This window comes from Cryptomeria japonica, chromosome 8 (genome assembly GCF_030272615.1).
Source record: "Cryptomeria japonica chromosome 8, Sugi_1.0, whole genome shotgun sequence".
In the NCBI taxonomy this organism is placed as follows: domain Eukaryota; kingdom Viridiplantae; phylum Streptophyta; class Pinopsida; order Cupressales; family Cupressaceae; genus Cryptomeria; species Cryptomeria japonica.
Genome location: NC_081412.1, coordinates 30,697,865 through 30,708,620, shown reverse-complemented (window position 1 = coordinate 30,708,620; position 10,756 = coordinate 30,697,865). Strand labels below are relative to the sequence as shown.

The following is a 10,756-nucleotide window of genomic DNA, read 5'->3' as shown; positions in this document are numbered from 1 at the left end:
TTTTGTGATAACGACAGTGCAATTTTATGACTAAACATCAGACATCTCAGCCGCGGTCAAAACATGTTGATGTCCGCAGTCATTATGTTCGCCATATGGTCGAAGAAGGCAAGTTTCATGTAGATAAGATTCATACCGATCTGAATCCAGCCGATGTGCTCACTAAAGTGGTTAAGTGGGAGAAGTTCGATTTCTACCGAGCTTCTCTCGGCCTTTCCAATAACTGATAGCAGAACTAAGTGGGAGAATCTACTTGTTGCAGCAGTTCGTTGGCCTTCAGTGGGAGATTGTTGGAAGTTGAAGTCCAACGAACTCCTTCCCTGTTTGCCGCCAAAACTCTTAGCTATTCACATTCTTCTTGCAATCTCTCTAAGAGCTAATTGTAATTCATTTTCTGAAGTTGATTGCCAGAGCTAGTTGCAGCTGTGTAGATGTAAACCAAATTGGTGAATAATAAATTGGTTCATCTGTTTCAAGTGTGGATGTAGGCAATTGTCGAACCACGATAAATCTATGTCTCATTGTTTATTGTTGTGTGTGTTATTAATTTTGTTTATCTGTTGTTTTCAATTCGATTCTTCATCCTAACACCAACACACAATCATTAAAATTTGTCTCTACCTAAATTAGTAGTTGCAAGCTAGGTATTGCCAAAATCAGTGGCTTGCTAATCTTTTACTTCAGCTGAACAAAACAAATGCCTTTTGTTGAGTTCTACCCCAAAAGACTTACCAATTACCATCAAGGAATATAAAGCATTGCAACTATGGAGTATGATTTGATAAGCTTTCTCAAATATTTAACTACCCCTAGAAAACTCCTTGCCTCAATTGCAATGAAAGTCTTGGATCACTTCAAAATGGCTTCCACTTTTACTAAATTCCTAATAATAGCTGGATCTTAGTCTGATAAATTTTGATCTTAACTAACTAGATCTTAGTCTGATAAATTTTGAAAGAAAGTCCACAAATATGAAAGGATGGAGCTGCCCACAAATATAAAATAATTAATGAAAAAATCTCAGACAGCAAAACCGATTTCTAACCTATCTTAAATTTAATATATAAGCTAAATGTTTCATAGCTAAATATATTGTTTTATAAAGTGTGAGATGTTGTATTCATTATGTCAAGTTGTGGAAGAGATTTTCCAATTCATTGTTCAACATTTCATAACATCTTTTGTCTGTGCTTCCCACATTTGGCATACAGAGCATTTTCAATTATATTCTCTGCATTCCAAACTGCTTTAGTGAATCTTCATACCCCAATATGATCAAAATTTTGAATCCATTCTATCAATCTGTATGTTAAATTCAAAACTCACAATTTTCCGGCTTCCATTCTAAATTTCAAAATCCGAAAATAATGAACCCCATAAAAACGTAAATACGTACATCTGAAAAGCCACTTATGTCTCACATTTTTCAAATATCTAAATTTAACAATAAAACCGGCATCAAATTCCAAAAACCCAATTTTGAAATGATATATTTTACTATAGACCTAGCTATTGCACGGTTCCTGCAAGTGCTAGTTTTATTATAAGAAATTTCAGTGTCATAAAAAGCTTTCTTGAGTCTTAGAAAGATAAATTATGCTCATTAGTTGGGTGTGAGCTGAACGAGAACTTTGCCTGTGTTCCCCCCACTAAATATAGAATTGAATGCTTCTAAGAAGCTGTCTATACCCTGTTTCACATCTTCTTTGTATTTGATTTTACCTTGTTGCATATACCCTCCCATCTCCTTAATAAATTCCTCACTCCGGTTAAGAAACATTCCACCAAGAAACCCTTGCATTTTCGCACATTTCCCTACCAAATTTACAAGGTTTCTGACTCCATAACATTTCTCCCATTCCTGCATCAGATTCATCCATGGCATTAGCATTCTCCATAAAGTGTTATAAACTCCAAAGCTCACAGTTAAAATTTGCCTTACCTGGTTATATTGAGAGATCATTCCACATACGGGAATTCTAGCATTTATATTGATATGATTGAGAACAGCCTCCAACATTTTGCCTCCCACATTTTCAAAGTAAATGTCTATTCCCCTTGGAAAGTACCTGCTCAGGACTCACAAGTTATAATTCAATGCAATTTTTCAATTTTTCAATAGATTATAGAATGTGATCCAAAATGATAATGAAAAAACACTACATAATCGAATTCAAAACTAGAAAAAAGAACAATATATATATATTAATTATATAATCTGATTCTCATCCTATGTCTCTCATTTTCTTTACCTACACTCTTAAAAACAACCTCTACCAAATATATATCCTAAATTGAACTATATATGTGCAAACTATTTTAGTTAAAAGAAACTTACTTGGACAGTGCTGCATCCAAATCTGTCTCAGACTTGTAATTGAATGCATCATCAAATCCAAATTCTTCTTTCAACATTTTAACCTGTTAAAGGAATGAAGCCATTGGGTTAAACACTTAGGTGTTGTAAAAAGAATGTTGAAGTTTGGATTCTAATAATATGTAGTTTAATAGATTCGTTATGAAGGAGAAAACAGAAGGTTAACTTGTACTGAACAGGTTATCACATTAGATATTATACTATAGACGTACACCAAGTCTGGCAAACTAAAAAAAGAAACTATATCAATTGTCACCCAGCAGCCATACTGTAGACGTACACCAAGTCTGGCAAACTAAAAAAAGAAACTATATCAATTGTCACCCAGCAGCCATACTGTAGACGTACACCAAGTCTGGCATACTAAAAAAATAAACTATATCTATTGTCACCCAGCAGCCATACTGTGTCGGCCTCAAATAGAAAAGGATCCAAACTCTTCTACTTGCATAGTTTGACAGATAGTGTGAGTGGGGCAGAACATCTTATAAATGGTTATCTAATCTCATAAATGGTTATCTAATTTCTAGAATGTATAAAAATAATTTATGTCTTAGTGCATTCTAGAGGTAAATCCTTTGATCCATCCCACCTAAATATTTGCGGTCATCAACCTAGGGTTTAACTTCACCTAGCAAATCCTCGTTGCAACAGAGCACCTCCTTAATTTTGAGATCATCAGGAAATTTGATATAAAAGGAATTACCGAAATGCCTAACCACCAAGGTAGTGCACCTTGATTTCACATTATTGTGCTCAATCAGACAATCCAGTTCAAAGCCCATTTACTCCTTAATTTCCTCAGCATCTTATGCATCATAAAGGAACCAGCCCCCATGGGCAACAAAGAGGTGTTGTTAGAGAATAGACCACATAAAAACATATTTCTCTACCCAATTGATTGTTTGGGGTCCAACATCATTTTGATCTTTCATCTCCCTAATCTCCATACAGTCATCACATTCAATCCCCTTAACCAATCTTCACAGTCACAACATCCTAACACTGTAGGACCCTACCGAAACTCATCTCTTTTCTATTTATAAAAGTTGTTATACTAATAATTTGATGGAGGTTCTTGTCATTTTATTTGCTGTGAAGCGTGCTTGTGCTCTTGGATGGAGCAGACTCATTTGTAAATCAGATTCTCAAGTGGTGGTGAATTTGTTGACTCGGCAGCAATCTGCAGATGTTAGTTGGCAGTTGAGTTCAGTTGTTAACCAGATTCTTCATTTGAGTGATTCTTTGATTTTTGTTTCTTTCAAGTATATCCCTAGGGAGTGGAATGGTGTTGCCAATTGCCTGGCCAAATGGGCCTCTGAGCACATGCATAATTGGTATATCATGGATAAGGGTCAATTACCATTGGATTTGTTTCATCAGTTGGATCACTTAGTGAATCTTGACAGGACTGTTTGATGTCCTTGCTTTATTATTCTTCTGCTTTGAATAAATTTTAACCTCTCCTTTATTTCAAAACCATTCCTCAATCACAACATCCTAACACGATAAAACCCTAACATAACAATGTAAAACCCTAGCGTCACTCTACTAATTACCAAATATCTCCTCGATTTTAGTTTCAACTTCTTCTTCCCGTTGGAATATCATTTTTTTTTGGATTCTCACCCAAGCCCCTAAGACCATGCTTCTGATTATGCACTCAACTTGCAATCTCACCACCACCTGCTACAGCAGAGTACAGTATGAAACTCAAAGGAAAATCAACAAATATTCTTTTGGTTTAATTCGCAAGGCCTTTGTGCCACCTCCTTCTACATCATTTCTCATAATAAACATTCAGTACCAGGAAGACCCCACCTCACCATATCATAGACGCCTAACCATCTGATAAGACCAATTAACAGGGCCAATTCATTCTCAGGCCAACAGATCCTCTATCAACGAGGTCTACATGGTTTGGTAAAAGACCAATCTATTAATGTCATGAGATTTCTACAATCCATTCAAATATTATTTTTGAATTTGATTGTGTTTGAGATTTTAGATATTAATATTTCAAATCACATTTTGTGATTCATCATCGAATGAGATAAGAATTAAAAGATGTTGTATTATGAAAGGACCAATCCATTGTTTACTTCCACATCTTTTCTCTCCATTGTACACATAACCTCATCTCCTAATACGAGAAAAGGTAAATGGCTCAAAGTTTTTAACCCTCGCTGAGGCACTCAGGGTAATCATGTCCAATAACCAGGCTTTACTGGTAGATGAAGCCATCCATAAATCCGTTAACCAACAAAATTTCTCATATTCGCGAGTGATACAGCAGTTACACCCAAAGCCCATTTGCTTTCATATTCTTATTTTCATAATAGAGATATAAACAAAATATACTAAAATCCATTAACATAAAATTTTAAACCATAACCATCAAACACATCTAGACTGGTTCTACAAAACACTAAAAATTACCCTGTTAGCAATCAGATCATCCTAGGTTTATATGAAATCTTGGAAGAGAACAATAAATGCTTCACAAATTCTAGAGACATAGCAAGAAGAACATTCAAAGTCATGCAATCTGAACCAGGCTAAGCATTTAAGTAAAATTTGCAGAAGACCAATAGAGATCACCTTTTGGTCACTACCAGCACTGCCAACAACCCGACAGCCTTTGATTTTAGCCAGCTGCCCCACTAAGAGTCCAACTGCCCCTGCTGCAGCTGAAACTAGCACTTCATCTCCAGGTTTAGGCTCCCCAAGTACCAGTAAACCACCCCAGGCAGTCATTCCTACCACTCCTGGTTAAATCCACACAAACCTTCAATACCAAAAACAAAATGCCTGCTTGAAGATGTACAAAAAGTAACATATCTCAAATACAAGAAAACCTTAAAATATGAGCTTCAATAAAAAAGATAGATCAATACCAAGAGGCCCCAAATAATCAGAAGGTAGAGCCAAATTGGGGTCAAGCTTCATCAGCATTGATCCTTGTACAGAAACAACTATGCTGTACTCCGCAACTTCAAGCATCCCAGTTACCAAGTCACCCACTTCAAACCCAGAAATGGCAGAAACAACTACTTTCCCAACCGAAAGAGAAACGATAGGCTGTACATTGAAACAGTATGTTATACTCCATTGATCTTTAAAATATTATAATCATTGCAAAAAACATTGAAAAACTAATCAGAATTGAACACAAAACCTGGTCTAATTTAAAGTTGTCAAAATAGTGTCCCCTGTTGGTTTCTTCCTTCTTAAACCATGAGATTTCTTCCTTCATACGCCATCTCATATATGGATCCACTGAGACAAACAAATTATGCACAATAACTTCTCCTTCCTTACATGCATTTAAGTTCAATTGGGTTTCTCTGATTTTCACATGATCATCTGTCACAGGCCCTTCATTGGCATAAGAAACTAAGACCACTTGTTTGTTCCTAACCATTTTCTCCATGCTGCTTCACTTCTGTGTAAACCCATTCTTCTGCACATTATAAGGAGGTTAGAAAACATGCACAGATAAACTATCTGGTCTAGATTTAGCCACGTGGCTCAAAACATATTATTTTTCATTGAATTTTTTTACATATTTACAACATTGTAAAGGGAGAAGATCCAAAGAAGTTGTAATTTGATAGTGATGAGGCGGCTGTATTATAAGATATTTTAATTTTTAATATGATATTTTGTTGCTAACTATCTTTAATCATTTTAATTGTAATCTTTAGATCTTTGATATGAGCTCCTCTCTCTTTCTCTCTTACTATATCTATCTCTTTATCTCTCCTTTGTATCCTTATCTCTTCTTCTATCCTTATCACCCTCTCTTTTTATACCTCTATATTTCCCTCCCACCCTTTCTCTCCCACTCTATCCATTTATATCTATTTATATATGATTTAATTTATAATATATAAGATTATATTAATATTTCTCACACGAAAATAAAGGTGATGGGTTCTTCCATTCTTATAACAATAATAATAATTTACTACAATAAAGTTTGTATTCTTACATTTGTATAACAATAATAACAAGTGCAGTACTTGCCTTGTTAATTTGTAGTTGAAATAGTAATTTATTAATTGTAATTAATATATTGCTTAATTTAATTTAATTTATCTTTCTTGTTAATTTGTAGTTGAAATAGTAATTTATTAATTGTAACTAATATATTGTTTAATTTAATTTATTTTGTTTTATATTATTTATCTTTCTACAATTGTGTTGTCTTAAATGTATAATTATAAAATATTATGTGAATAACACATTAATAACTATATTTTAATTGTTTTGTTGATCAAGAAAATATGTAATTACATCTTAGCCACATTAACTCTAATCATAATATCAACCATAACCTTAATACTAATTAAACCCTAATCCTATAATCCCATTTTAAATCTTAATACTAATTTAAGAGACATCAAACTTTTCCTAAATTTACCTATATTTCCTCATCTAGCCCTCCCAATTGCCTTCACCTATTATTATGAAAAACAAACGTTTGATTCGATTTGCAATTACCATGAGCATGGATACAACGGTAGCAGCCACGACTATTATGAGAATCCTCCCTATTCTATAGTTGTAGACAATGCATCTTGCAACACAATGTAATGTTATTCACTTATTGTACAGAAAGTTTCCCTATTTGGGGAACACTTTTATTTACAGAGTTCTTTTTCTTAATAACAAAGGAACTTAGGAAATGTGTCATTGAAAGAAGACATTAGAAAGCATAACGGAATGTGATGGTTCTTTATATGAAAAGTACATGCCATCTCATGGACTGCAATCATTGCAGGATAAACACAAAATGGATGTGTTATAAAGCTTTAGAAATTTTTAATCAAATTCAATTGGCAGGTGTAAATCAGAATTCCACAACCTTTGCCAGCATCCTCCCTGCCTGTGCCAAATTGGGAGCTTTGGAATAGGGTATGGACATCCATCAAAGCATAAGGGAATGAGGATTTTTATCAAACGTTACAGTTGCGATTGCCTCGGTAGACATATAAGCAAAATGTGGAAGCATAGATAACGCATGTGAATTGTTTGACAAAATATCTCAAAGCGATGTTGTCGCATGGAATGCAATGATTGCAAGATATGCACAAAATGGATTTGTTGATAAGGCTTTAGAAACTTTTAAGCAAGTGCAATCGGCAGATACAAAAACAACTCTAAAATCTTTGCCGGCATCCTCCCTGCCTGTGCCAAAATCAAAGCTTTGGACCAAGGTATGGATATACATAATAGCATAATGGAAGGGGGATTTGGTTTAGATATTATGGTTGGAAATGCTCTGGTAGACATGTATGCAAAATATAGATGCATATACAAGGCACCTGAAGTGTTTGACAAAATGCGTCACGAAAATGTGGTTTCATGGACTGCAATGATTGGAGGATATGAACAAAATAGACTTGTTGAAAAAGCTTTTAGAAACATTCAAGCAAATGCAATTGGCAGGTATAAGCCAGACTCGACAACCTTTGCCACCTGCCTGCGCCAAAATGGGAGCTTATTACCGTTTAAACTCATTATTTAGAATTCATAGTAGTAGGATTTAATAAGTAATCAGTGCCACATCATATATAATTTGGTCTTTGAGATGATCCTTCAAAAATCTACAGATTTCTTATGGCCTTTGAGATAATCCTTTAAAAATCTACAGACTTCTTATGGCTTGATTTTCTATTTTCACATCTCATCATATATAATTTGGTCTTTGAGATAATCCTTTAACAACCTACAGATTTCTTATGGCTTGATTTTCTATTTTCACATCTGATCTCTACTAAATTAATGTTGTCTTTTACTATGATGAGGATGGGTAAGAATTTAATTCAAGAAGGTAAGGAAGAAGGTAAGGAGGTGACACTTTTGGGAAAGATGAGGTATAGTAAAGAGTGTGAGACTAGCGATATGATGCTAAACGATTTCATTGCTTATTATGAGAAAGACATCGAGAATTTGAATATGCACTTGTGGGTTTTGAGAATCTAAGAATTAGATAAGGGAATTAATTGGCACCCTACATAAGGATGATTAAGTGTGAAATGAACATCAAACTTTCTGTCAGATTATCTGTCCAATGTATTCCACTTCATAAATATAGAGAAAGACAATGTTTAACCAAGGCATTTTGTATTACACAAACATCTCTCTCTCTCTCTCTCTCTCTCTCTCTCTCTCTCTCTCTCTCTCTCTCTCTCTCTCTCTCTCTCTCTCTCTCTCTCTCTCTCTCTCTCTCTTCATCTTTCCATATTTATAAATTTAAGACTACTTAGCTAGTATTTGCATGAGAGTGGAATTGTTTTATTTAAATATTATGTAAATATTTAGTATTTAAAAAATTTATGATTCAATCATTTAAAGAAATTAATTTATTTTTATTTTTAAAAATATTTGTAAAATATACAAGTAGAATTTCATCAAAATATTAATATTAAATCTAGAAATAAATTTAAAAATAAGGGTTTTTATTATTTTTTTGAGTATTTTGGTTAAGTAAATAAATATAATGAATTAAAAAATAAGTAAATTAGAAATAAATGTTTCGATAGATAACTGAAAAATACAAAAAAATAAAATGAGGGGATGGATATACTTAGTTTTAGAATTAAAGATGGAAATTTCATGTTGATTCTTTGTTTGATCAATTTATTATTGCTAGATAATCAACTACTTATGTCTATTATGCTTTATGAAAATTGTATTATCTTGAAAATCAATACGAATCAATCACATAACTAATTCAAGCCACAGGTAACTAATTTGATTCTACATAGAAATTAAAACTACGAGAAACATTAGATGTCCCACATGATATTCCAACATTGTCAAATCCAAGTTTTAGATCTCACTGCCATAATAAAATTATGCACTTAGTGTATCCATCAATGTCTTCTACCTTTTCTTATTAATTGGATGCATTTTATCACCTCTATGAGTAAAATATGTAATGGGTACAACTAAGAGGTCTTAAGGGTAAAGTATTGAGCACTTAAACAAATGATGTATTGGAATAACCACAGCTCCCCCTAAACACATGTCATATTTTGATTCATTACCTCATTATATGCTAAAAAAAATGATGAATTCAATGAACATAAAATGGAATGAAATAATAATACTTAAAAATTATATTTTCATATGTACTATGAATCATAATATCACCTCCGATGCTTTTGCATATTTAACTTAAAATTATGTTTATTTTTATACCATGTCTATGTAATACCGTAAAAATGGTCATCTAAACCATGAGCCCCTAGTCTCGACAACATCACCAAGGTCCTAACCAAAGGCAATTAAATCAATCTTGAGCATGCAATTAATTTCTAAAATCATCAAATGTCACATGGCAAATTAATCACCCAATATTTAATTAATTAGATCATTCCAAGTAAATCATTTTAAACAATTATCTTATTTATTTTAATTGAATATCCTAGCATATTTAATTAAATAAATCAATTTGCCATTAAATCATCAAAAAGAGTAATTAATTTAATTAAATAAATTAATTTGCCATAAATTTTCAAAAAATGAAACAAATCAAGAAAGAGGAATTGGAAATTATGAGCACAAATCTTCAAAAAAGGAAACAAATAAAAAAATGAATTAATTGACAAAAAAGAATTAAAATTTGAGAAAAGAAATCAATTGGAGATAATCTTGAAAAAAACAAATTAAAAATTGATAAATAATCTCAAAGAAAGCAATTAAAACAATTAAATATTAAAATTGAATGAAATAGAGAATAAATCAGTTTTTTCCTAATTTTATCTTAATTTTAGTTCAATTTCCTTTAAAACTGAGAAAAGCATCTAATCACATCAATTCACCTGGATTGTGCTTTCTCTTGAAAAATCTTGACCTCTCATCATCATTTGATCTCAGCCTTTGGTTTCTTTCTGAATTTTCTATAAATTCAGGCTCTCATCTCTCATTCAAAAAATCATTTAGCTAAATATTGCTTAAATCATGATAGATTAATCTTGCATATCTTTTATTCATCTAGCTTAAATCTTGCATCCATCTAGCTTGAATTCATGCTCATATAGATTTAAAAATCCTTTGTTTAGGTGTTGTCTAGTCACTAGATAGCTTAGAAATCTGAGAGCAATCTAAACTCGTATCTACTAGAAGACAATGGGTTGCTTTGTAATGTTTATTATTCATTGATTATTGATTTACTAACCATGCATCTAATGACTTAATTGAAGTGTTGTGTATTCAGATACAGGTCCAATTTTCACACACACATTTTTGGTTCCCACCATGGGGCTCGAACCCACAACTACAAGATTTCTAATGTTTCTTGAACAATTTAATGTTTGGTTTTTATAACTAATAAACATGCGTTAAATTTGCAGATAAAAATCTTTC

The 10,756-nt window shown here is 32.7% G+C and overlaps 1 protein-coding gene across 1 annotated transcript; it reads right to left on the bottom strand.

Moving 5' to 3' along the window:
• Positions 1-1,393: 1,393 nt before the first annotated feature.
• On the bottom strand, positions 1,394-5,839 carry LOC131034616 (2-alkenal reductase (NADP(+)-dependent)). Its single transcript, XM_057966162.2, has 6 exons — positions 5,556-5,839; positions 5,275-5,458; positions 4,979-5,145; positions 2,339-2,421; positions 1,943-2,069; positions 1,394-1,861 (listed from the first exon to the last, which is right to left on the bottom strand). The coding sequence occupies exons 1-6, from the start codon at positions 5,808-5,810 to the stop codon at positions 1,604-1,606; spliced, it is 1,074 nt and encodes a 357-aa protein (XP_057822145.1). The 5' UTR covers positions 5,811-5,839; the 3' UTR covers positions 1,394-1,603.
• Positions 5,840-10,756: the final 4,917 nt, after the last annotated feature.

Excerpts from the sequence above, each read along its gene's own strand:
- LOC131034616 (XM_057966162.2), bottom strand. The coding sequence starts at position 5,810 with ATGGAGAAAATGGTTAGGAACAAACAAGTGGTCTTAGTTTCTTATGCC. Across the intron at positions 2,422-4,978 it reads GTGCTGGTAGTGACCAAAAG|GTTAAAATGTTGAAAGAAGA; the intron begins GTGATCTCTATT and ends TTCCTTTAACAG. Across the intron at positions 2,070-2,338 it reads TTGGATGCAGCACTGTCCAA|GTACTTTCCAAGGGGAATAG; the intron begins GTAAGTTTCTTT and ends AGTCCTGAGCAG.